The 26099-nt window shown below is 53.6% G+C and overlaps 2 protein-coding genes and 2 non-coding genes across 13 annotated transcripts in view; 1 reads left to right on the plus strand and 3 right to left on the minus strand.

Annotated features, from left to right (window-relative positions):
• Window positions 1–4540, minus strand: part of TRRAP (transformation/transcription domain associated protein) — a 90526-nt gene extending 85986 nt beyond the window's left edge. For 6 of the 9 annotated variants that reach the window (XM_070780187.1, XM_070780188.1, XM_070780189.1 and 3 more), the window contains exons 1-3: window positions 4383–4540; window positions 2073–2233; window positions 1606–1655 (exon numbers count right to left, since the gene is read on the minus strand). In XM_070780187.1, coding sequence (XP_070636288.1) covers window positions 1606–1655; window positions 2073–2172 — 150 coding nt within the window. In that variant the 5' untranslated portion in view covers window positions 2173–2233; window positions 4383–4540. Of the gene's footprint in view, window positions 1–1605; window positions 1656–2072; window positions 2234–3875; window positions 4012–4382 lie in introns of those variants that run through there. The other 3 variants (XM_070780193.1, XM_070780190.1, XM_070780185.1) reach the window with 2 other exon arrangements.
• On the minus strand, window positions 1739–1944 carry LOC139179816 (small nucleolar RNA ZL1). Its single transcript, XR_011564178.1, has one exon. It is a non-coding gene; the product is annotated as a small nucleolar RNA ZL1 (small nucleolar RNA).
• A 5220-nt stretch (window positions 4541–9760) lies between the features above and the next one.
• Window positions 9761–25932, plus strand: TMEM130 (transmembrane protein 130). 2 transcript variants are annotated; one of them, XM_070780195.1, is made up of 8 exons: window positions 9761–9954; window positions 16617–16922; window positions 18746–18905; window positions 19894–20060; window positions 20751–20835; window positions 21872–22074; window positions 23953–24065; window positions 24547–25932. In XM_070780195.1, exons 1-8 carry the CDS (start codon window positions 9870–9872, stop codon window positions 24733–24735), a joined length of 1308 nt encoding a protein of 435 aa, XP_070636296.1. In that variant the 5' UTR covers window positions 9761–9869; the 3' UTR covers window positions 24736–25932. The 2 variants fall into 2 exon arrangements, with proteins under 2 accessions (XP_070636296.1, XP_070636297.1); XM_070780196.1 differs by having other exon boundaries at window positions 9777–9954; window positions 24583–25932.
• On the minus strand, window positions 15612–15684 carry TRNAG-CCC (transfer RNA glycine (anticodon CCC)). The gene has a single exon. It is a non-coding gene; the product is annotated as a tRNA-Gly (tRNA).
• Window positions 25933–26099: the final 167 nt, after the last annotated feature.

Here is a 26099-nt window from a genome sequence, read left to right on the forward strand (position 1 = left end):
TACAGAATGGGGGTGTGGATGGTCTCCCCAGAGTTCTGGACAGAGCACTGGGCTGTACTTCTGGTGAGGGAAGGTAAGACTGCCTGAGGCTTGCCAGGGAGTGCGGGCTTGAGGACTGAGAAATGAAGAGACGTCAGAGGTCTAGCAACGTTAGAGGATACTGGGGGTCCGGCCTCGACACAGTGCAAAGACCTTAACACCTGGAGACACCTCAGACACTCGGCTGACGAAGGACCACGCCCCCGAGGAAGGTCTAGTTTACCCAACCCAACAGAGTCTAAAATCAGTGAGAGCCACACCGAGATGGGGTTCGGAGGTTGAAGCCTACCAAGTCAGAGGGACTTTAGAAACCCCTTGGGCTTCCCACAGACCCTCGAGCACAGCGTAAAACCAAAACTCCACAAGCTCACTGAGATCGGCCAGCACCTGCACTGCTGACTACAGTACAAATATCAACTCTTCCAAGGGAGGTGACAGAACCCAGGGTCCCTACACTTCACAACGTCTGGTTTACAATCAAACCTACCAGACACGCAAGGAAGCAAGGCAACGTGACCTCGAGTCAACAGAAATCAACCTTAATACAGCCCAGATTTTATATTTAGCAGAGACTTCAAAGCAGTTACTACAAAAAATATGATGGTCTCAATAAATGAAAATGAGGAATCTCTGCAGAGAAGTGACATTTAAAGAAGCAGCAAATGGAAATTATAGGAAGTACAGTGATTAAAATTTAAAAACACAAATAAACTGAAATTTAAAAATAGCATCACAGCAGACTGGAGATGACGGAAAAACAGCCACTGAATCTGAGGACAGATCGGAGAACAAAGAGGGAAAAGACTGAAGAAAAATGAATAGAATCTGAGCGACGAATATAAAATATAAAACTGTAGAATGTAAGACCCAAAAGACAAAAACCGAGTCTCAGAGAAGTTACAAACAGGAGAGCCAAAACTGAAAGCCAGCACTCATTCCACACAGTAACATACCGTCCATTACCTAATGTAGCAAATCTACAACAGAAGTCTGAGTGTATTCTGAAGGCATACACCTAGAAGAGGTATCGGAGAAGGCAATAGCACCCCACTCCAGTACTCTTGCCTGGAAACTCCCATGGACGGAGGGGCCTGGTGGGCTGCAGTCCATGGGGTAGCTGAGGGTCAGACATGACTGAGAGACTTCACTTTCACGCACTGGAGTAGGAAATGGCAACCTACTCCAGTGTTCTTGCCTGGAGAATCCCAGGGACGGCGGAGCCTGGTGGGCTGCCATCTATGGGGTTGCACAGAGTCGGACACGACTGAAGCGACTTAGCAGCCATAGCAGCAGCAGAAGAGGTATACGGTATTTGAAAAGTGAAAACAAGGCCAAATACCTAAACAAAACAACATTCCTCAACACTGTTTGGGACTCACTATCACTAGTGTGAAGACAATGGACAATACTGTACAGATTTTCAAATTTCAATTTTGAAATACAACACATTACATTAACAAAGAATATAACTTTTAGGTGACTAGTGAAAAGACTTAACAAGGGAACTGTAGGAAAGCACATGTATTTATCTCAAAATGAAAAGGTATAAAAATATAAAGCTCATACCTCGAAGTTTTCACTAACTTCCTGCATCATTTTTAACTTTGTTTCATCAGCTGTAAATAACAAAACAAATGATCAGGTAATTGAAATTATGTTAAGGGTGTTCCTAAAAATTACTGGATTTAATAATTTAAGAGAAGCAATCAGATCTTATCAGTTTAACTGTCATGGTCCAAAAGGAGGCACATAACTAGTTCCCTACAACCAGTCGCACGCATTCGTACTCCCAGACACACGTGTGCATGCACAGACAAGGAAACACACACCCACACACACATACTCCCACGCACGCGCGTGCCTCTTTAGAGCTCCAGCTAGTAATGCTCATCACTTTGCTTCTCCACAAGGCAGAGAAAGGGGAAGTTCGGATAAAAGTTAACGTGACTACTTCTCTGAGTGTGGGCATCACCTAAACGGAGATGAAGCTGTCACATCAACACATTTCTTAATGACAAAGAGGATCAACTCACGTGTGTTTACATCCGTGAGAGCTGCCACAAACTGAAGATATTTTTTCATCAGAGTGGTTTGGTCAACCACCGTGGCCCCTTGTGTTGCAACAAATGCCATTTTTCTTTTGAGTTAGTTTGTTTCTCAAGAGAAAAGTATCATGTCCATGAGTTCGCCCAGCCTACAAAAAGAAGCACATGATTAGCTAACTTATTGAGGGCATAAATTCACAGTCTCCAGGAAAATCTTACCTAAATGCCTGTATTAATCTAAATACTTTGCCATTAATTCAGAAAACAACATGACTCCCTCTGCTTTTTTTGGAAAGTAAAAGTCCATTCTATTCATTTCTAAACACGACTTTTATACACAGATCCTTTTCTTTCCTAGAGTATGTCCATCTTTTCCTGGGCAAGGGGTCAGCAAACTCTCTGGAAAGAGCCAGATAGTAAATATTTTGGATTCTGTGCTCTGTCACAACTCTTGAGTTCTGCTATAGCCACAAAACAGCCACAGACAACTTACAAATAAATGAGCATGGCTGTAACTCATAAACCTTGACTTATGGACACTGAAATTTGAATTTCACTTTAATTGTACCATGAGACATTATTCCTCTTTTGATGCCCCTCCAACTATTAAAAAAAAGAAACTGTAAAAACCATTTTCAGTTTTTGTGCTGTATAAGAGTAGCCACCAGGCTGGATGCGGCCGGCTGACTGTGGTTGGACCCTCTCTGCACTGGGTGACCGAACTTCACCATGCACTAAAATCAGCAGTACCAAAGGTGACTCCCAAGCACCAGGCAGAGACGAGCCCTGGGAAGCTGTAAATTTTGTTCCCACCTGGGCACACATCAGGCACTCAGGAAACACTCCTGGGATGAATGCACAGGTACTTCCAAAAACCATCTCAGTGAGTTGGAAACAGGTGTGGATGACCACACTTTAAGCACTGCAACTCCAGGTGGAAAAACAAGAGACCTGGTTCCTGTACTAAGACCCCTTACTAAGAGAACCTGGTCCAGCTGTTTATCCATCCTCCCTGCGTGAATACCCGGCTCGTTTCACTCTGCACGAAGGCGCAGTTTCAGGACTCGATTTTCTTTCTTCCTTCAACAAACACACCACCGAACTCCTCTGCAGGCCCTTCCACGGCCCTGCCTCCGGGCTTAAGCTTCCCTGCAGCTCCCACTTCTGCGCCCCTCAAGCGATGGGGACCATCCCCCCGCCCCCGGAGACCAAGAGAGAGCCCCTTCCGGCCCGCCGGCTCCAGGCAGGAGAAGGCACTAAACGGAACCAAATGGAGGGAATCCCGCCGGCCGCGCTAGACGAGACCCGACTTCGGGCTTCCCTCCCCACCTCGAACCCCAACCCCGGGGGGACCCGAGACTCGGGGTCACGGCCTCCCCTTGCCCAAGAAACTTCGGGGAACGGGGGGAGGCGTACCTAAACTTTTTAAAAGGCTCGAATCCCACCCCCCCGCCTTTTTTTACCGAAAGCATCAAACTCTCCCATTTCCCGGGACCCCGAAGGGCCAGGCTCGCTCTCTGCCCGGGCCCAGAGTTGGGGGGCGCCCCTGAGGGGAAGACCTCCCATCTCCGCCTTGAGGGTCGGAGAGCAGCTCCAAGAGCCGGAGGCCGAGCGTCCGAGCCTGGCTTGGGTCCCGCCGCCGCGTCCCGCCCACGTTCGGGGCTGGGGGTCGGAGTGGGGGTGTTTCAGGGTGTGGGGGGGACCCCCCGAGACGCCGCCGCCGCGCCCGCTCGCGACAAACGGCCCCGCCCCGCCCCGCCGGGCCAGAAGGGGCGCTGTCGACGCCGCTACCTTCGCTCCGTGCGCCCGGCTGGGGCGAGCCAGGCGCCTGCGTGCAGGCCGAGAGCGGCCCGGCTGGCCCGGGGGTGCAGGGAGGACACGGGGACCCCCAAGCCCGCCCTCCTATCGCCCCGGCCTCAAACGGCCCGCGGCTCCGCTCCGTGGGTCGCCGGCCCCGGACGCCCGGTGCCCGCCTCCCAGCGCCGGGCTACGGCGGGCGCCGAGGGCCAATCCCCGCGCCGCTCGCCCTCCGCCGTCCCGCGCTCTGCCCGCCCCGCTCCCCGGCCGGCCACGCCGCCCGGCCTGAGCCCCGGCGTCGGGGGGTAGGGGGTGCGGGAGGACTCCAAGGGCGCTCGGAGCCTCTCTCCGTCGCTCCGCGGGCCGCCGCGCCCGCAGAGGCCTCCTCACGCCCGGGCCCCGCCGGAGCCGCCGCCGCCGCCGCCGCCGCCGCCGCGCGCGCGCCTCCCGGGGCAGTTCCGCTGCCCTCTGGCGCAGCCCCGCCCTGGTCCCCGCACTTACCCCGACCTCGGCGGCCGGCCGCCCGCAGAGGCCCCCGGCCGAGTCCCAGTCTCCGTCGCGCTGCACGGCGCGCAGTCCCGCCCCCGCTTAAAGCCGCTGCGCCGGCCGCCCGAGGACTAGGCCCGGGCGCACCGCCCTCCAGTGGGTGCGGCCTGGGCGGGCAGCGGGAGCGGGGAGGGGCGTCACGCCCGGGTGGGCTCGGCCCGGCGCTTTTAAGCCTGCGTCCGCTGGGGCGGGGCTGCCGGCCCGGGAGGGAGGGGCAGGCAGGTGACCGGCGTCTCTGGGCTCTTTCTGTCCTGAATGTCTTCTCCGGAGCCAGGAAGCTGGGGAGGAGGGACGCTTGCCGCTGCAGCGAGGGCGGTGGGGGCACCCTTAGCAGGCGGCGGACGGGCCCGGGAAGAGGCCACCTCCAACGTAGCAGGCTGGGCGGGGTTTTCTCCTTCGCCGGCGTTCTGGGGGTCCTTCTGAGTCCGGGGAGGGGGAGGAGGTAAGGAGGGTCTTTGGGAAGGACGAAGGCTGAGGACGGACGGAAACCCTGGAAACATAGGGCAGCCCAGGTGTTCTGCCTGGAGGTGGCCGGCCTGGTCAGTTGCTGCAGCTTCATCACCCTGAGGCTAGAACGCAGACCTTGGACCAGAGCAATGATGACAGGGAGTGAAGGCCCTGATGCCCTGGCGCCCTGGCGTGGGCTGGACCTAAAGGTCCTGGAAGAGAAATGTACTGTCGGATCTCACCTATGGACTCCCATGTTTGAGAGTGGTTGAATGATGAGCTATTCCTGGAAACCTGTGGTTAGCGTGTTAGATGGACAGAACGCCAAGTGATGACCTGACCCACCTCCACCTGCTCCATGACCTGGCTCCATCTCCTTTTTTTGACAGTACTTCCCCATGACCCCCAACGCCCTCCCCCCCATCATCATTAACTCACCAAAATCTTTGTGTTCCCTTCTCAGATGGATACATTTCACACCTGGTAATAAATAGAGCTTGCAATTCCTGTAAGATATCCTATTCACAGACATGCTTCTTGCTTTTGTTTAATGTTGCCTTTCAAGAACAAGCCTCAGCTGAAGCGCCTGGGATTGTAAATAGATGCATTTGTACTTAGTGCCAATTATTTCTGCCCCGGGGGGAGGGGGGGGGCGTAAATCAAGAAAGAAGCAGCTGTAGACAACTCCTTTGATAAGTTTCAGTTTAATTGCATTTGATAAAGACCTAGAGTTAGGTCAGTGATAACATTGGCGGAATTCCTACACTTTCCCATGGCCTTAGCTTCTCCTTTAAAAGTACCCATCATGCTGCTATGATTTTTGCCTGTTTTCTTGTCTGTCTCCTGAATTAGCAGTTGGGGACAGTGTCAACTTCATCTCTATCATATATTAATAACTTATACCCCTCCTCTGCTTAAAACCCTCCAAAGGGTAACTGTTTCAGCTTATCCTCAGCCCCTGGCCCTGTGCACCTTCCAACCTTATTCTTCATGTTCCAGCCACAATGGCCTTGCTGTGCACCCTGCCCACCTAGGACCTTGGCAGCTGATTCTTCTGCCTGAAATATTCTTCCCTCAAAGGCATAAAGCAGGCTGCTTGTCATCCTTGATGAGCTCAAATGTCATCTCCTCAGAGAGGCGAAAGGCCCAATAAGAAAACCATCACACACCCCCTCCCCCCCGCAATCTCTCATTATACTGGAATTTTCCTTATAATCTGAAATTTCTTATTTACTCATTTATCATCTGTTTTTCCCTCCTAGACGGAAAGCTCCCTTCTTGTCTTTCTTTACCAATGTATTCCTATTGCCCATTGGATGTTGTCTTAGTCTCCTTAAGCTGCCACTACAAACCATCACAGACTGGGTGGCTTACCCAACAGAACTTTATTTCTCATAGTTCTGGCAACTGAGAAGTTCAAGAGCAAGGTGCCACCAAGGTAGATTTCATTCTGAGGCCTCTTCTCTTGGCTTGTGGTGGCATCATCTCACTGTGTGCTCTCTCAAGAGATCAATCTCTGGTGTTTGTTCCTCTTCTTATAAGGATACTAATCATATTGGATTAGGCCCCCACCCTTATGACCGCATTTAGCCTTAATTGCTTCTTTAAAGGTGCTGTCTCCAAATACAGTCACTTTGGGGGCTACGCCTTGACATATGAATTTCTCAAGGGATACAATTCAGAACATAATCAAATGTATAAATTTGTACCCTGTATGAACCCATAGGGCAGGATCAGCTGGGACACTACAGAGAATACAGGGAGCCCCAAAATATTCAGTCAGGTGGGCACGAGCAGTCTGCAGAAGTGGTCCCTGCATGGAGTGGGTCAGGGCCTCAGCCTGACTTTTTGAGAGTCACCAAGAACCCACTCTTCCTCTCTCTCCCTCCCTGATTACCTTTGCCTCACCTCTTGGGCTGGCCCTAAGGGTCCCACCCCTATGAAGAACCTTTCCCCCTGATGAATCAATAAATCCTCCCTAGGTCTCGTGTGAGTTTCAACAGGGTGACTGGGTGTGCTGAGGTCAAAAAATTCCAACAGACAATCTGGCAGAGTGGAGGTCTAGGCCTGGAATCATGGTGAATTCAACAAAGAGATCACCCTGAACTCCCTTTTGCCCCCTCCACACTACCATAGGATTTAACCCCAAAAGCCTCTCCAGAGCTGATCTGGGGTGACTTATCAGATCAGGGGCCCCCACTTCCCGCAGTTACATTTCCAGCGAAGGACAATGAGGATTTGTGGTAGGAAGATGAACACTATGGCTGCTGCCCTTCTGTTACCAAAGGGAAGTCTAATTATACTATTTTGCTAGGGCCAACAGACCAAAACACCTGCTTTAGAAAAATTTTCAGCAACAAGAATGTACCTCAAGACAGGTGCGGGGGGCGTCGCTGTGGTCCAGTGGTTAAGAATCTGCCTTGCAATGCAGGGGGCGTGGTTCCATCCCTGGTGCAGGAAGATCCCACATGCCTGGGCAACTAAGCCCACTCGCCACAACTTCTGAGCCTGCCTGCTGTAACCACGGAAGCCTGTGCGCCTAGAGCCCATGCTGTGCAGCAAGAGAAGCACCGCACTGAGAAGCCTGTGCACAGCAACTGGAGACTAGCTCCCGCTCGCCACAAGAGATAAGGCCGCGCAGCAATGAAGACCCAGCACAGCCAAAAAGAAAGAAAGAAATATCAAAATAACACTTCAAAAAAGACAGGTGCTGTGAGAGCCCAGAAGAAGGAAGGTTTCCGGCAGAGGTGATACATGTGAGAAATTAGACAAAGAAGACTCAGATCAACATCAGCTTCAGGGTGGCCTTTCCAGGTGGTTTCTGCGATTCTGGCTGCTGTAAAGTTACCTGATGTAATGTTACACATTTTTAAAAGTAATAAATGGGGATTTCCCTGGTGGTCCAGTGGCTAAGGCTCCATGTTCCCAAAGCAGGGGGCCAGGGGTTCGATCCCTGGTCAGGGAAGTAGATCCCACATGCTGCAACTAAGACCTAACACGGTCAAAGAAATAAATAAAAACAAATATTATAAAATAAATAAATAAATAAAAGTAATAAATGTTCTTATTCTTTTCATACAGTTAGTAAATTTTATTTTTTTAAAGAACATGTTTGTCAGTTTAATTTTTTTTTAATTAAAAAAAATTGTATTTGGCTACACCACGGCATGTGGGTTCTTCAGTTGCAGCATGCAAACCCTTAGTTGAGGCATGTGGGATCGAGTTCCCTGACCAGGGGTCAAACCCGGGCCTCCGGAGCTTGGAGTTTTAGGCTTGGACCACCAAGGAAGCTCGGCAGTTAGTGCATTTTAAAAGCCACTAACAGCCAGACTTTTGAATCATGTGAAATAGTTAAATATTTGAAACAATTCATAACCTTAACAGATTCTTTTCTTCTCAAGCACAATGTTCTTCTCAATTCCTGGTGGACAAGCAAAATTCTCCCAATTCCTTAAGCACTTCTCATGACGACAGCCAGCACTGATTAAGCACTTAACTACGTCCAAGTACAGACTTCCTTTGTGGCTCAGTGGGAAAGAATCCACCTGCCAACACAGGAGAGGAAGGTTAGATCTCTGGGATGGGACGATCCTCTGGAGAAGGAAATGGCAACCCAGTATTTTTGCCTGGGAAACCCAAACCCACTCCAGTATTTTTGCCTGGGAAATCCCATGGACAGAGGAGCCAGGTGGGCTATAGTCCGTGGGGCTGCAAAGAGTCACATGTGACTTGGCGACCAAACAACAGCAAATGTCCATGCACTGCTCTGTGTGTTCACTCATTTTACCCTTACTGCAGTCTCATGGGGTCTTATTTTTCTTAAAGAAAACTGAATTGAGGCACCAGGACAGTTATGTGACTTTCTCAAGGTCACAGAGCTCTCAGGGAGAATGCAAAGTCTACTGGTATCTGTCCCCATGATGGTGACTGATCCCATCAGTGAGTGACATCTGTCTAGCACTTTTAACTTTCTTAAGGGGACTCACTCAAATCTGTCCCCCCCACCCCCTGGGGACCCCGCAGCTACTCCCCTGGTCCCACCCAACTCCCTCTCTCTGGGTGGGCTCTTTTGCCAAGGATGAGGGAGAGGCCCAGCTGGGACCAGGATTCAGGCTGCGGGTGTCCAGCCTTTAAGGTCAGCCAGACTGGCCTCCTTCTAGCAGAAAAGACTCGCTCTGTTCCTGTTAAGGCAGATGGAAGCCCCTGCTTGGGCCAAGGAGTGTCCAAGGAGCGGCCTGGTCTCTTCTCATCGCGGTTGTCTTGAGCGTCGCAAGGCTCTGACAGCGCTGTGGGCCCAGGGACATAAGCCTCATTTTGCAGCAGGTGCAGAGAGGGTAACCAGAGGAAGGGCATCAGTGCCAACGCCTGCGCCTGGGCCCCTGTGCTCGGGTCCTTCTCTCTGGAGGGACACAGTTCTCAGGTCCACCGCCCAGCTCCAGGCACACGGTGGCTCCTCAGCGTTTCTTGAACGGAGGGCAGCATCTCCAAGCCGTGTGCGTCATGAGCGAAGGCGCCTGGAGAAAGAGCCCAAAGGGCCCTTCTAGAGGTTTCGCAGCGTCGCGCGCGCCTCTGGGGACGCTGAGTCAGAGTCGCCGGGCGCGGGCACGGACGCTTGGAGGGGAGGGGGCGCCGACTGGAGGAGCGGGCACCGGGGAGGGGAGGGATCGAGGGGAGAGGAGGGGCGCGGCGACGGGAGGGAGGAGGGGGCGCAGATTGGAGGAGCTGGGGCCTGGGGGGAGCCGGGAGGATCGCGGAGAGAGGCAGGGTGCAGCGGGGGCCGGGGAGGGGGCGCAACGCGGCTGACGTGGGCCGGGGTCGGCGCGGCGGGCCGTGGGCGGCGGCGACGCGCAGAGACTCCGCGATCCGAGGCGAGGACGAGCCTGCGCCGCGCCCGCACCTCCCCGCACCGCCCTCGCCGCGCGCCCCACGGGCGGCCGCCGCCGCAGTCGAGTCCAGCCGCGTCCCCTCGGCGTTCCAGCGGCTCCTGGCGCCGCCATGGCCCCGGCGCTCTGGCCGCGCCTCGGCCGCATCCTCTGGCTAGCCTGCCTCCTGCCCTTGGCCCCGGCTAGGGTGGCCGCAGGTAAGGCGCCGCGCGGATCGGCCGGCCACCCTCCCCGGTCGGCCGCGCGCCGGGGGCCTCGGGGCGGTCTGGAGCCGGCGGCCTCGCCGGGAGCCGGGGCTGCGGAGGTGGCGCCCTGCGCCCTGTGCTCACCTCCCTCCTCTCCCGAGGCCGCGCACTGTGGAGGGGACCACGGCCCGACAGGCCTGTCCCTTCACCCCTGTCCCCTGAAGTCGCCGGCACTTGGGGGGCTCCCCGCGCCCCTCGCTTCTGCAGGCCCTCCAGATCGGCCCTGCCCTAAGAACGGCGTGGTGGCCGGGGCCTCCATCCCGGAGCCTGGGAGCCTCCAAGCCGCTGGAGGTGGGGGAGGATGCTGCAGGGGCACCGGGGATGCTGGGGTCGGTCGTCACGCCACAGACCCCAGGGAGTGCGGCCAGATTGCCTCCAATGTTGCCTTATTGGGAGAGGCGTGCCACCCAGCTCCTGTCGGCTTCGGGGTGGTGGTTGGGGGCGGAGGGATGCGATTTTCAGAGCCCGGGAAGCCAACCTGCCATTTCCTCTCTGGGAATGGTTTCCAAAATGGACCCCGAGCTGAATCCGCTGGGTACCACTCCATGTCCCCCGGGGCTGTGCTTCTAGCATCCCCACCTCCTCACCGCCCGAAGGCCAGCACCCCACTTTTCTGGGCCATTTTGGCGACAAAATAAAGGGGACCCAGGTTGGAGAGTTTGGAGTAGACTGTTGGCAGCTATTGGGTGCGTTCAAGATTATTGAATGCAGCTATTCAGTATTATCCAATATGTTCATCATGCCCCATCCCACCTTTAAAGAATGGTAGAGAGAAGAAGAGATGGAATCCTAACTTGTGAAATGAAAGCCACAAGGGAAAGTAAAAACCCTGCATCTTAGGAGTGAATGTTAAGAGAATTTTGTGTTTGGTCAGGATAATCTGCTTCTCCCTGGATATTCACATAGAAATGAGGTCTCTTGTCTGTTAGGTTTACAGATGTCCAGAAATGATCAATGTGGCCTAAATTGCCGGGAAAAAAAAAGTAGGAGGGGATTAATTCTTTGGAAATCATATGTAGTTCCCAGCCTGGCCTACTGCACCCATGATACAGTCGAAACAACTGAGATGCGGTTGGGGAAAACCCACAGGAGAGAAAGATTCAGAAGCCCTTTTGCAGCCTCCCCAGGTCTGAGTCAGACTCAGGCACACTTCCTGTACCAAGGGTTAAAGTCAGAAGTCGGTGTCCTGGACCATTCATTAATTCCAGGTTGTGTTGTTCACACTTCAGAGGTACTTTGGGAAGTGTTTTGGGCTGACAACATGTGCAAGGTGCAAAGGCCCATGTAACCCTTTTCTAGAAGGTTCTAGGGCCCCTGCAGGCTGTGTGATCAGGGAGTATGTACATGCTCCAGGTGGAATCCAAGGGAGCCTGCTGGTGGGCATTTTTCCATGGGTCAAGCTTCGTGGCTCTTGCCACTTCACATCTTGCTGTGGCCCTCTCAGCTCTGGGCCACTGGGGTGCCTGTGGGGTCCCTCAACCCTGGCCTGGGCTGCTCTATACTCCAAGGCCAGGGCACCTGGACTCCAGAACAGGAAACATGGATTTCGACGGGTAGGTTACCCGACCCGGGCTTGGTCCCTTCAGCCACAGGTGGCAAAGACTTCATGGCGCATTTCAGATTCTGGACAATTCTGAGACCCTGAAGACGAGGGGCAGCATCACCCAGGGGCTGTGAAATACCTGCTTTAAAAAACAAAAACACAAAGTACCCTTGGAGTCTCAGCGTTTGGATAGGTGGTGCAGGGGACGGCTCCCAGGAGCTGGGCCACTGCTGCTGTAGCTGCATTTGCTGTAGCCACATCCCCTGCCCTCCCCCACCCCGTCCCTCCGCCCAGCTGAGACGGCTGCCCCCCTATTCCATTCCCCTGGCAACCGATCCGCGTCGTCTCGTCCTCATCATCGTGCTGACATGCGCCCATCTTGCTGCAGATGCTGGCTGGCCATTAGCATGCAGCCGAACGTCCCTGCCACCTGCCAGCCTTGCTCGGGCCCACTCGCCTCTCCTTGTAGGGGGGGAGACGGTGGGCAAGAGCAAGAGGGGGAAGGGTGGAAATGGCCTCTCATCTCAGCACCTCCTTCTGCAGCAGCCTGGCCAAAGGCTGGCCCCCCACCACCGCCAGAGGCTGTCCCCCAGCCAGAGGGACTTAGCCTGGGGCAATGCAGATTTTCTCTGACCCCAGGCAGTAGCGTTATCCCCTGGGAGCCCTTGGGGATTCAGGTTCCCCAGTGTAAAATCTACACTGTTTGTTTGTTTGTTTTTTCAATTTAAAGAATCTTTGAAAGTTTTTTTTTTTTTTTTTTTAGCTTTTATTTTATGTTGGAGTATAGCAGATTAATTGGAGAAGGCAATGGCACCCCACTCTAGTACTCTTGCCTGGAAAATCCCATGGACAGAGGAGCCTGGTAGGCTGCAGTCCACGGGGTCTCGAAGAGTCGGACACGACTGATCGACTTCACTTTCACTTTTCACCTTCATGCACTGGAGAAGGAAATGGCAACCCACTCCAGTGTTCTTGCCTGGAGAATCCCAGGGACGAGGGAGCCTGGTGGGTGGCCGTCTATGGGGTCACACAGAGTCGGACACAACTGAAGTGACTTAGCAGCAGCAGTAGCATAGCAGATTAATAACATGGTGATAATTTCAGGTGGACAGCAAAGGGACTCAGCCATACACTGTGTTTTCTTGGAGAGACTTCTGTCTGGAATTCTCTCTTTGAGATTAAGACACTGCTGGTCCCTTTTGCAATGCTAGCTCAGATGACTTTATAATTCAAAATATGGCATCAAGGAAAGGGATTCGGAACCGATGTGTAACATGAGTGACCAAAAGGCTGGAGACAGAGTCCCTAGTAGGGGCAGGCGACATGGTGTCGCAGGGTGAATGGGATCCAGCTGAGGACCCACTCAGTCACCTTCCAGTTTGGCTGAATCAACAGGTCTCTCGTGAACCCCACAAGGGCAGGGGGCACGTCCTATACTTCTGGGTCCCCTCAGAGCTGTGGGGTGGGGCCCAAGGAAGGGGCTCAGTCTGCAGCACCTGGATGAAGAGTTTCCTAGGGCAGCACCAGGTGGGCTGGTACCCCTGCCACACCCTTCTCTCCAGGTGCCACTCCACAGCACAGTGTCCAACCCCTACTTGGTGCCGAGTGCTTGACTAGGCTAGGAGGAGACGGGGATGACCCCTGTCCTGCCCTCAGGGAGCTTGCAGTGCAGTTAGGGGAAATGAGGAAATGTCTATCCCAACCCAGGGTGAGCTGTGTGCCAAGCTGTTGGAAGAGTGCTGAAGAGATGAGGGTGCCGGGGGTGGGGTGGGTAGGAGTCAGGGAGGGCTTCCTGGAAGAAGTTATATCCACAGACAGCTAGGTGAAGAAGAGCAGTGGGGACAGCATGTGCAAAGGCCTTGAGGCTATGAAGGACAGAGCAAGTGTTAAAGCTACAGCATGGATGTGCCAAGACATGAATGTGGATTCCCTCTACCGGGAGGCCAGCCCGTGATCAGATGAACTGTGCAGGAAGCTGCTTGCTGGGGTGGCTGAGAGTAGGGCAGGACTGGAGGCCAAGGGTCAGCGGGTAGGATGGAGCAGTCATCTACTGGATGGGGGCTCCCCAGGATGGCGCTAGTGGTAAAGAATCGCCTGCCAGTGCAGGAGACACAAGAGACATGGGCTCAATCCCTGGGTTGGGAAGATCCCCTGGAGGAGGAAATGGCAACCCACACCAGTATTCTTGCCTAGATAATCCCATGGACAGAGGAGCCTGGCAGGCTACAGTCCATGGGGTCGCAAAGAGTCAGACACGACTGGGTGACTGAGGACACACACACGCACACACGCAAAGTGTTCGTAGTGATGGAGAGGAGCAGCAAGAGTGGCAGGGGCCCAGGGACCCTCTAACCAGACAGAGAATGACAGGTACTGAGAATGGTAGGTTTGGGAGGGGAGAAAGCCAGGGGGTCTAGAGCCGGGGACCCCAGCCTCTGGGATTAATGCCTGATGATCTGAAGTGGAGCTGATGTAGTAATGAGAGAAATGAAGTGCACAATAAATGTGATACTCTTGAATCATCCTGAAAACATCCCTACCCCGCTCCCTACCCAGCTCAGTGGGAGAAGTATCTTCCATGAAACTGGCCCCAGGTGCCAAAAAGCCTGGGGACTGCTGCTGCATCCCTGGCCTACAGAACTTTGGATGATGAAGGATATATTTTCCATCTGTGCTGTCCGGGAGAGCTATGGCTCTTGAGTGCTTGAAATGTGGCTCTGGTGCAATGGAGGGACTGAAGTTTTTAGTATTAATTACATTTAAGTGATTAAACATAATGGCATGTGGTTAGTAGCTACTACATTACTGCTTAGTAGAATTGAAGTCACTGTTCCTGGGTTCCATCAGCATTTAGGAGGTACCAGAAGTCAAGGGAGGGGGTGCCTATGCCTGGGAAAGGGAGAGGTGGGAGGGGCTGAAATGATGGGGGTGGGTGTTGTGGTCCCTCCTCCCTTCCTTCTGTATCACCTCATCTGCCCAGGTGTGCCCTGCCACAGGCTGGACAGTCTCTAACCTCGCAAGCCCTTCAGACATCGCACCTGAAGAGGAAAACCCAAACTGCAGGAAAAGAGTTACCGAAACACGCAGTAGTGTTATTGATGAGAGGGAAGAGTTCTGGGAATTCAGATACACCTGCTTGAGGGATTATCTTGCAACCACTGAAGTTCACGTTAGGACCCCCTCGGACATCCTTTTGATGTGTCATGTGGAAAAAAAATCACGCAGAGTTGTGTGCAGAGGGTGATGCTGACGAAGTTGGAACTTTGGTGCATGAAAAAGAGCCAGAGGACCTTAATCTGTTAGCAGCTGTTGTTTTTTGGGGGGGGCAGGGTAATAGGACACTTCTAATATTCTTCATGTGCATGTATTACTTTGCGTGTGTGTGGCCACGCTGTGCTGTGTGGCATGCGAGATTTTAGTTCCCCAGCCAGAGATCGAACCCATGCCCTCTGCATTGGGGGCATGGGATCTTAACCACTGAAGATTCCAGGGAAGTCCCTGTCTTAACTTTTATGATGGAAATAAACCTGATTTTTAAAATCTTACCCGTGAGTATGATAAAAATCTTCAGTTATCTAAAGCAGGTGAAGCATAATAACTTAGGAAGATGCTTGATATGCAAAACCAGCAACAACAGTGGAATAATCTCAGAGTAAGCATCATTTGAAAAAATAGCAGAAAATTGTCCAAATATAGTAAGAGAGACCGTTGCTGATTATTTTAAAAGTTTTCCTTTTTAAAAAAATTTTATACCTTTCTGTATTTTCAGATTATAATTAGTCTTACATTCAGTGTAAGACTGAATGGTCTTGGTCGGGTGGGGAGTATTATTTAAAAGGCCTCTTACATGGTCTCCATTCCATGTCCACAAGGCCCTGTTCTCTCTCTCTCTTTTGAAAAAATATTTGTTTATTTAAGAAAATTATTTATTTATATTATTTGGCCATGCCAGGTCTTCCTTGAGGCACATGGGATCTTTCTTCTTTGTTGCAGCATGCAGGATCTTTTTTTCAGTTGCAGCATGAGGAGTCTTTTTTTTTTCTCAGTTATGACATGAGGGATCTAGTTCCCTGACCAGGGATTGAACCCAGGCCCCCTGCATTGGGAGTGCAGAGTCTTAGCCACTGGACCACCAGGGAAGTCCCCAGGCCCTGTTCTCTGCTGGCAACCTGCAAGTCTTAATTCCCAGGTTCCCTGTAAGAGCTGTATGCCCAATATGTCAGTTCAAGTTCCTCAAGGAGCGGGCCCAGCTGGAATCAGAGCGCTCCCGTGCTGACCCCGGCCAAGACCCTGGAGGTCCCTGAGAACGTGTGGTCCCATGGAGCCTTTCTGTGATAACAAAGATCTGTATCCACAGTGTCCTCTCTCGTGACCCTTGGCCACATGCAGCCGTTGAGCCCTTGGAACATGGCCAGTGCAACCAAGAGAGTGGGTTTGAAGTTTGTTTCCTTTTGACTGAAGCTTCAGGAGCCCCACGTGGCAGTGGAACCAACCGTATCGGGTGGCTCAGATCTAGAAGCTCTCAGTTTGTGGATTTGCAGACTGAGACCAAAGAGAAGGGCCCAGTCTTGGATCACAGTGACCCTTCCTCCCAAGGCTTGTTCTGCCCTGCCAAGGCATGAGGCCTCTAAGGGGATCCAGATTCAGCTCTGTGTTTCAACTTGGAATTTTGTTTCACATGTAAAGCTCAGGCCCAAAGAGTGGGTGATGCGGGAGGGCGCCTTTCTGGGCAGCAGCTGCAGTGTTTCCTCCTGTGACATGAACTGATTGTCATTTTTGTAGCTGAGAAACCTGGCCAGGTCAGCAGACTCATGCTCTGTAAGGCCCTGCGTGGCTGGCATGAAAAAAGAAAATAAATTGAGACAGTGGAAAGAGTGTGGGTTTGGAGTCAGCTGGGCCTGGGTTCGAGTCTCCACTTGGCAATGTGCTAATCGTATAATCCTTGGGCTTGTCCCTTGACCTGACTCAGTTTCTCCACCCATGAGATGAATAGACACCCATGCAGCGTGGGGCAGTGCGGCTCCTGGCCATGCCCTCTCCTGAAACACAGCCTTTGTTTCTGGGTTCCTAGGCCTGTATGAACTTCAGCTCACCACCGATGGCCCTGCCACCACGGGGGCAGAGGTGACCATCATGGCCAGCCTGGTGGCCGATGACAACGGCAGCCTGGCCCTGCCCACCAGCACCCACCTCTACCGCTTCCACTGGATCCACACCCCGCTGCTGCTCACGGGGAAGGCGGACGAGGCTTTCAGCTCCACCATCCGAGTCGTGGGGAGCGTGCCCGGGGACTTCCCGATCTCCGTCTGGGTCACTGCCGCCGACTGTGGGATGTGCCAGCCTGTGGCCAGGAGCCTCCTCGTCCTCCCCATCACAGGTGAGGACCTTCCCTCCTCGCTGATTTGCCTTCAGGCTCTTGGGGCAGAGAAAACAACCAGCCTGGCACAGACATCACAACCATCACACATGGGCAGATTAGACCCATGGTTTTCAGTTGCTGTCAGTTGAGTTAACAAAGGATCAGAAGATGGTAATACCCACTACTGGCAGGGCTGTGCTGAAATGGACACAAAGTGCATATTTGCTACTGGGGTGTCAACTAATACAGGCCTTGGGAGAGGAGATGATCCAAGTGTATCAATGGCTGTAAGTTATTTTAGTCTTCCGATCCTTCTTTCTCTTTCTCTCTTTCCCTGTCCCCCCTACCCTACCCTTCTCTTTTTTTCCCTTCTTCCTCCCTCACACCCTCCCTCCGTTCTCTCTATTTCCAAGAACTCCCTGCTTTCTTGGAGTTTACAATCAATTTTTTCTTCTTCTTTATTTGGCTGCACTGGGTCTTATCTGCATGCAGGATCTTTAGTTCCAGCATGGGAACTCTTAATTGTAGCGTGTGGAATCTAGTTCCCAGGCTCCCTACCTTGGAAGTGTGGAGTCTAAGCCACTGGACCACCAGGGAAGTCCCTGTGCTATGCTGTGTTGAATCATTCCTTTGCAACCCCATGGACTGTAGTCTGCCAGGCTCTTCTGTCCATGGGATTCTCCAGGCAAGAATACTGGAGTCAGTTGCCATGCCCTCCTCCAGGGGATCTTCCCGACCCAGGGATCAAACCCAGGTCTCCCACACTGCAGGCGGATTCTTTACTGTCTGAGCCACCAGGGAAGCCCAAGAATATTGGAGTGGGTTGCCTATCCCTTCTCCAGGGGATCTTCCTGACCCAGGAATCAAACCGGCATCTCCTGCATTGCAGGCAGATACTTTACCAGCTGAGCTACCAGGGAAGACGCCCCAGGGAAATCCCTAGAATCTATTAAAGAACTTATCTTCAGGTAATAAACCTCCATTTGGGTAATGGTTTATGCACGAAAGTGTTCATCACAGTTTCTATAATAACAGAGGAAAATAGCAACAAGCTAAGTATGCAACTGTAAGAATACTGATATAATTTGTAATAATAATGATCTTTACAAAGAGTGTGTTTTAGCCTGAGAGAGTACTCATGCTTGTAAATTTTTAAAGATCAAAATGAAATTCTATGACCAATTTGATCAACTGTTTAATGTATGTATACCTTAAATATGTACACATGTGTACTTGGCAATGGGCTTCCCAGGTGGCTCAGTGGTAAGGAATCCACCTGCAGTGCCTGAGATGTGGTTCCATCCCTGGGTTGGGAAGATCCCCAGGAGAAGGAAATGGCAACCCACTCCAGGATTCTTGCCTGGAGAATCCCACGGACAGAGGAGCCTGGTGGGCTACAGTCCATGGGGTCGCAAAGTGTCAGACACGACTTAGTAACTAAACAACACATGTGGTCAGTAGAAATGCTCGTTTTTTTCTAGGCTCATCTAGTACTTTGAAGTATTTCCCAAGAATTGATTTAAAAGCCTGCGCATTTCCTTCTGGTCCTGGGCATCTTTGGCGCCAGAAAGTTCAGGGTCCTGGTGAAAGGGGTACAGGAGCGAACTGTACGTGTAAGACAGGAAGTGAGTCTTCACCAGCATCCACTGGCCTGGGGCAGTGCCTAGGAGGGGGGTGTATGCCTCTGTGTTCGGAGACCTGCAGGGTCCCCTCTTGTTACCACAACGGTGACAGTCAGGAGGTCGGGCGGGGGAGAGGCTGCCCTGCCAGCTGGCACATGGCTCTGCCCTCCTCCACCCTGGGGGCGGGGGACTCACCCTCCCATGGTTTCTCTCTCCCAGAGTTCCTCGTGGGGAACCTTGTGGTCACCCAGAACACCTCCCTGCCCTGGCCCAGCTCCTACCTCACCAAGACAGTCCTTAAAGTCTCCTTCCTCCTCCACGACCCCAGCAACTTCTTCAAGAACGCCTCGTTCCTCTACAGCTGGGACTTCGGAGACGGGTATGTTCTGACCCCCTTTGATGGCCCAGAGTTCTGGCCTGTGTGGAGTGCTCTGTACTCTGCTATCTTCACCTGCTCACTCTCACTCCGAACATGCCTTGCACACCTGCTCTATGCCAAACTCGGGGTCCCTGGGGACCAGTGTGAGCCAGTCTAATCCCTAACAAAACTTGTTCCAAATTTACAGATTTAAAATAGTAAACAGTAAACATAATAAACGAGGACTAGATTGGAATGTAGGCGATGATCCCCTGCAATTGAATAGTTTGGCAGTGGAGAAGGCATTTCTAAGAATACAAATAAAAAGTAGAAACTGTAAAGGAAAAAAAAATGCTAAGTTTGGCATCATCAGATTTAAAATTTGAAATGAAAGAAGCAAGTTGAGCCGAAAGATAATGGTTAAACTGGAAGAAAATATTTGGAAGGTATATAAACTTCATATATAAAGAGCATCAACAAATTAACAAAAATATTTTCTTTATTGTTACTCAAGTTCCTTTCAAAGTGATTCAGGTAATTGTAGAGAAAAAAGTCATAACTTAAGATGGAGGTATGATTCTTCCTGTCCTACAGATGAGAAAAGTAAGGCTGAGAGTTATGTAGATAGGAAATTTGGAGCTGAGATTCAAAGCCAGATTTGTCTTAACTCCAAAGTTCATATTTCTCCCCTTCCCAGATCATCTCTATCTAACACACGGTCTTTCCTTGGTCTGGATGGGGTTGCAGAGCACTTCCTGGCAGGTAACAGGCGCCTGTTGCTAAGAGTTCTTCTACCTGTAACTTACAAGTCCAAAGATGACCAGCAGCCACTCCACCCATGTAGGTCAGCTGACCTCATGGCCTGGCTGGCCCTGGGGACTGCTGCTGAGGTGACATTTTTGCTTGCAAAATGACATTGGTCTGAATGTGTCACTGTACACCCAACCGCTGATCCTAAAAAGTCACATGGATCACTTCTGTCATCTCTCCCCTCCCCAACACCGTACAGCACCCAGATGGTGACCAGAGATGGTACTGTCTATTATAACTATTCCATCATTGGATCCTTCACTGTGAAGGTCAAGGTGGTGGCAGGGTGGGAGCAGGTCACGCCGGACGCCGGGAAGGGCATTCTGCAGAAGACGGGTGACTTCTCTGCCTCGCTGAAGCTGCAAGGTGAGTCTCGAGGGGTTGGTGTGGGTTGAGTGTTTGGCTCGTCAAGGAGCCCTGGGTACCACTCCTTCCAGGGCTGGAGCACACACAGATCAGAGTGGCTTGCACAGCCTCTCTTCAGCTCCCTTGGCAGCCCTGTGAGGGTCTGTCATTGCCCACTTCTAAGAGGGCCCTGAAGGCCACGGAGGAGGTTGGGGGCACCGAGTGGCAGAGCGCAGACACTGTGCCGTGATAGGGTGCATCCCCATCACTCTCTCTTTCCGGCTACATTGTCCTGTCGGGAATGGGACGGCCCCAGTCGGCTGCACCGGGAGGGAGCCTCCAGACCCGCCGCTCCTGGCTTTGTCAAGACGGGGCACTGGGGCAGCTGCAGCCGATTTCTCAGTCATGCTAACAGGATGCTGGTCCCCTGCCCCACACACAGCCCAGATGGTGGGGAGGGAGGTGGTTATCCTAAGCCAGCCCCAGGTCCTGCTTACCAGAGTCCTTCTGGCTTCCCCCAGCGGTCTCAGTCTAAGCAGCTCCAGCATCTGCTGCTGATGGGGAAGCAGGACTCTGGATGTGACCTGTGACCTGCCCTTCCGGGGGGCCAAGTGGACGGGGTGGTGGTTGCACAGCCCAGGAACCCCGGGAACCCCGAGACAGCTGTCGTCAGCCACCAGGTATAACGAGGTTGTCTTCTTTGCTTTTCAGAAACCCTTCGAGGCATCCAAGTCTTCGGGCCCAACCTAATTCAGACCTTCCAAAAGATGGTAGTGACCTTGAACTTCCTGGGGAGGTGAGTGAAGCCTGGAGCACACTGTGCCTGATCTGTGGTCCTGTCCACACTCCCGCTGAGAGGCTCCTGACTTTGTTTCAGTTCAGTTCAGTCGTTCAGTTGTGTCCGACTCTGCGACCCCATGGACTACAGCACCCCAGGCTTCCCTGTCCATCACCAACTCCCAGAGCTTGCTCAAACTTATGTCCATCGAGTCAGTGATGCCATCCAACCATCTCATCTTCTGTTGTCCATTTCTCCTCCTGCCCTCAATCTTTCCCAGCATCAGGGTCTCTTCAGATGAGTCAGTTCTTTCCATCAGGTGGCCAAAGTATTGAGTTTCAGCTTCAGCATCAGTCCTTCCAGTGAATGTTCAGGACTGATTTCCTTTAGGATGGACTGCTTGGATCTCCTTGCAGTCCAAGGGACTCTCAAGAGTCTTCTCCAGCACCACAGTTGAAAAGCATCAGTTCTTCAGTGCTCAACTTTCTTTGTAGTCCAACTGTCACATCCATACGTGACAACTGGATTTCATCCCTGAGGGGACCCAAGTTAGGGAACACATGGAGTGACGAGCCCACCCTTCACTGGGCCATGGGAGAGTCACAGCATGACTCCATTCTCAGGGTCCAGGGGAGGGAACACGGGCCTTGTGGGGCTGTCTGCAATGTGGGAATGCCCTCACCCCTTCAAGTCTATAGAAAGCCCACTTATCCTTTCAGACCCTACTCAAATGCCACCTCCTCCAGAAAGCCTTCCCTGACTTCCTCATTGAGAGCGTGCTTCTCTGTCCCCTTGACACACCAAGGGCGTCACTGGAGCATGCATTCTGCCTCGCCCAGCAGTCTGTGCATGTCCCTGTATGTGTCACTGCCCTGGCCTCCCCTTGCAGTCTCGGGCCATCTCTAATGTACTACCATGTTCCTGGAGGCCTGGGCACCTGGGTGTTCTTTCCTGGGAAGAACACTGAAGTTCACGGCTGCCTGACCTTTCTTGGACTTGGTCTGTGCTCACACCCTTTGGCAAGCTGAAAAAACATCCCCCCATTTCCCTGCAGCCCCCCTCTGAACGTGTGCTGGCGTCTTAAGCCCGAGTGCCTCCCGCTGGAGGAAGGGGAATGCCACCCGGTGTCCGTGGACAGCACGGCTTACAACCTGACCCACATCTTCCGGGATCCCGGGGACTACTGCTTCAGCATCCAGGCTGAGAACGTCATCAGCAAGACGCACCAGTACCACAAGATCCAGGTGTGGCCCTCCAGTAAGTGACACTTTGCCTCTGCTCCCAGCAGAAATCAGTCAATCCTGCCACCATCGCCAGTCACCCTCGGTCCACCAATGGCCGTCAGCAGCCAATCCCACTATTACTAGAATCATCGGTAACCCTGCCGGCCCCAGTCAGCACCGTTGCCGACCACCCACAGCACCACCACCAAACTCTAGTGCCATCGGCCACTGCTCTAGCCCCCCCACACCAGCCGCCTTCAGTCCCAGCAACACCACTCTCAACACCAGCACCACTAGCCGTAACGTCTTCACGAGCCAGAGTCAGCGCTGCCGTAGCAACCACCCCAGCCACCGCCAGCACCGCTGTCAACGCCCCTGCTCCCAGCCCCGGCACCCACCATTTGGGCCAGCACCATCCATACCGTTGTGCCCTGGGATCGTCCCAACTTCAGCTCTCGTGTTGCCACCAGCGCTGCCAGTGGGCAGCGTCCCTCCCACACGTGACCTCTGCCTCCCTTGTCCCCAGCACGAGCCCTCCATCCTTCACTGCCGTCACACCCGCCCCATCACCTGCGTCTCAGTGTTTTCGCTTTCACCAAAACAAGCATCTCCGATGGCGACTGTGCTGGCCTCACTGGGCTGTCAGAAGTCTCCCAGGGAGTGCAGGCAGCTCAGAAAGTGTGCAGTGCAGTCTTTCCCATTCACATGGGTGCCCAGCCTTCCCCCCGGGCATACTCTTCTCCAAACAGTCACATGGTCCAGCTGCTGGCTTGCAGCCGTGGGATTGACTGATGACAGCACCAGGTTCTCCCCTTCACTTCCAGGGGGTCCTCTGGAAATGTCCTCCCCCAGAAGAGGGCTTTCTTCTGTAGAGGAGAAAGGATCCCAGGCCCTAGGGATGGTCTTTCAGCTGCTCAGCCAGGTCCCACCCTGTGTAGTATTAAAGAGGACCCCCCCCGCCAGCTGCACTTTCCCCAAGGTTGACTCTATCAATGCACCAGATGTGTTACCACCCCCTTCAGTCTCCCAGTCCCTACTCCTTGAGCCGACTCCATGCTCTGCCCTGGGCCCTGGCTGACCCTGTGTGCCAGGTAGACTCTTTGACCTGCGGGCATCCCTGGGGACCTTGGGCCCTGACTCCCCCGCACCTCCTGGGCACTGAGCACCTGGGATCCCCTGCGTCCTGTGTGGAAAGCTGGCACTGCAGGTAATCCATGCTGCCTTTCCTCAGAGACAGATCCTTTTGGTGTGTGGTGGTGTCTCTACCCGGAGGAGAGTGGGAGAAGGGTGAGAAGGAACCCACACTTGCTGATCAGCTGCCTTGCACCTGCCTCACCTGGTTGCATCTCCACGGCCACCTCGTGGGTCAGCATGACTGTCAGGTCACCTGGGCAGAGCCGAGATTTGAACCCAGGACCCGCTGGGCTCTTCTTGCTCTGCCCTGTGGCTTCTCCGCAACAGGACTAAGCGAGCAAGCCCAGAGCTGCTGGAGGTCCAGGGATGCTTGGGTGTCCTCATGCCCTGGCCTCCTTCCCCAACACAAGTCACCCGAGAGAGAAAGGAGGAAGCTGCTGGGTCTTTCATGGTCTAGGCTTGGAAGTTGTACGTCACCCCTCTGTCCTCTGCCGCTGTTTAGAAGCAAGTTGCTATGAGTCCAGCCCACGCTCTGGTGGGAAATTCAGTTGCACCCTTTGAAAGTTACTATCAAGTACCACTTTAAAACCCCAGCAGACCCTACCTTGGGTTTTATGAAATCCTGGATTTGCCTATTGGAGTTGCCTGACTGGGACGCATGTACACAAAGAGGGAAAAGGCTCTGGTGGGCTCTGTTCTCTCCCCCGTGCTGTACCCTGAGAGCTGGTATTCAGCACTGACTGCCCAGGCTCATGGCTCAACCCTCTCTTCCTCCTAGGCATCCAGCCGGCTGTCTTTGCTTTCCCGTGTGCCACGCTCATCACCATGATGCTGGCCTTCATCATGTACATGACCCTGAGGAATGCTGCTCACCAGAAGGACATGGTGGAGGTGGGTGCTCGGTGGGGTCGGGTGGGGTCGGGGGGCTGGACTCCCAGCCTCGACAGGAGAGGATCTGCAGAGAGGGCAAGGGGGGAGACCAGGGGGTCTAGGAGGTGCTCTGGATGTCAGAGCAAGACCCCAGGGCTGGGGCTGAAGTACCCATGAAGCATCCGTAACTGGGGCCCCGTTGATAAACTTGGTTGCTTCTGATGTCACTTACCTCCTACTCTGCTTGCCCTTGGCCTGCCCGCCATGCCCACGAACTGGTAAAGGAGAGGGCAGCCAAAAGCAGGGGAAACCCAGAAAGCAGAAAAGCTAAGGGCACAGGGAAGCCCCGTGTAGTGTCCGAAAGGTGTTTCTATGTGTGCAGCAACCAGGCAGCTGAGCTTGTAAGAGGCTGCCCAGCCAGGCTGCTGAGCTCGTAAGGCCACCTCACGGGGCTGCAGGTGGGCGGGAGGGTGATTGACCCGTGGGGTTTTATTCACCATAGGTGGCTGATTTTGACTTTTCCCCCATGTCTGACAAGAACCCGGAGCCGCCCACTGGAGTCCGGTGCTGCTGCCAGATGTGCTGTGGGCCCTTCTTACTGGAGACGCAGTCTGAGTACCTGGAGGTCGTCCGCGAGAACCATGGGCTGCTGCCTCCCCTCTACAAGTCTGTCAAAACTTACACGGTCTGAGCGCCGCCCACCCCCAACCCAGTTTCAGTGTTAACTGACTGCTGACCAGGAATTTTGGGCAGTGTCGGGGGCAGGCTGGTGCACGCCATGAGTGCGGGGCCATCCGCCCTGACCGGTCATCCATCTGTACAGTCTAGCCGCCTCCACAAGCCCCGCTCAGTCCCACCTCCCAGCAATCCATCCGTCCATGCGGCCGGAAGCCCCTTTCGGTCAGCCCTGCCCCACCCCTTGCCTTTGAGGAGGCCCCCAAGTGGGACTCCGACACTGGACGTGGTCCGTGTTCTCCCCTAGGTGTGCCCGCTGCCCCTCACAGATTTCTCCCCTATTTGGCACATTTGCCGTCCATCTGGGGTTCACACTTCCCTCCCCCAGGCAGCCCTGCCCAGGTCAGAGGGCTAGGAGGAAGCTCACAAATGGTTAATTTAAGGCTACATCACGAAAGATCTTACATACAGGGACAAGCACGCATGACGTCACCCAGACGTTTCAGACGACTTCCCCTCTCTCAGTTAGTTGCTTGCTGAGATGTCCCCTCGATCAGAGCTAAAAGGAAACCTGACCTTTCCCACGTGGCCCCGACAGCTCGGGGGCCTGGCTCCTGCCTTTGTGTGCTGTCCCAGGGGCTCCTGGGTCCCCTTCTGAGGAAACCCTGTTCCCCGTCTGCTTGCTGGGGGTCGGGTGGGGGGCAGGGCTAATGCTTTGTGAGTGTGAAGTGCTTCGTAGACAGCACTTTCTTTTATTGAGTCCCTGTCAACTTGCATTGAGGAAGAGGCTCTGTGGCAAAAGAGTCAGGCTGGGGGGAAACTTGGGTACCCTGTGCGGGGGACAGAGTTCTTGCCCCCTTAACTGCTCCCAGGGTGGCCTTGAGAGGGAAGAGGACTGGATGGAGCCCAGGGTGGGGGACCAGTCCACCCCTCTCCCTTTGGCCCAGTGGCCTGGGGGAGGCAGGTCAGGTGCAGAGAGTGTGGGTACAGAGGGAGCCCATGGTCGGGACCCCATCCACCGTGCAGGAGTGGGGAGCAACCTGGGCCTGTCTGGGGAGGGAGCAGGGCCGCGGAGGCCGAGCTCTGTCACCAAAATTGTTTGCTCTCAGACTCTGCTGAAGACAGCATCCCCACCGTTGTACAGCTCATACTCATAAATACTGCCGTTGTTGCTGAATAAAGCTTGTGTGCTCTGACGATAGCCAAGCCTTGAGCGGGTGGCTGAGTCTCTTTCTTTCCCATGCCTGGACGTTTGCGCCTTCAGGCAGCAGGAGAGGTTCTTGGATGTAGCAGGACTTCCCCAACACATTCTCTGGCAGGTGCACAGGATGGAGCTGCTGTCCCGGGCTCCGGTCTCGGTTTGGACCAGTGGTTCTCAAA

The sequence above is a fragment of the Bos indicus genome, chromosome 25, assembly GCF_029378745.1.
Source record: "Bos indicus isolate NIAB-ARS_2022 breed Sahiwal x Tharparkar chromosome 25, NIAB-ARS_B.indTharparkar_mat_pri_1.0, whole genome shotgun sequence".
NCBI lineage: Eukaryota > Metazoa > Chordata > Mammalia > Artiodactyla > Bovidae > Bos > Bos indicus.

What these genes read in the sequence shown, in the direction of transcription:
- TMEM130 (XM_070780195.1), top strand. Translation starts at nt 9,870, where the DNA reads ATGGCCCCGGCGCTCTGGCCGCGCCTCGGCCGCATCCTCTGGCTAGCC. An exon ending in CCCGGCTAGGGTGGCCGCAG is followed by an intron (nt 9,955 to 16,616) that starts GTAAGGCGCCGC and finishes CTGGGTTCCTAG; the next exon opens with GCCTGTATGAACTTCAGCTC. An exon ending in CCTCGTCCTCCCCATCACAG is followed by an intron (nt 16,923 to 18,745) that starts GTGAGGACCTTC and finishes TCTCTCTCCCAG; the next exon opens with AGTTCCTCGTGGGGAACCTT.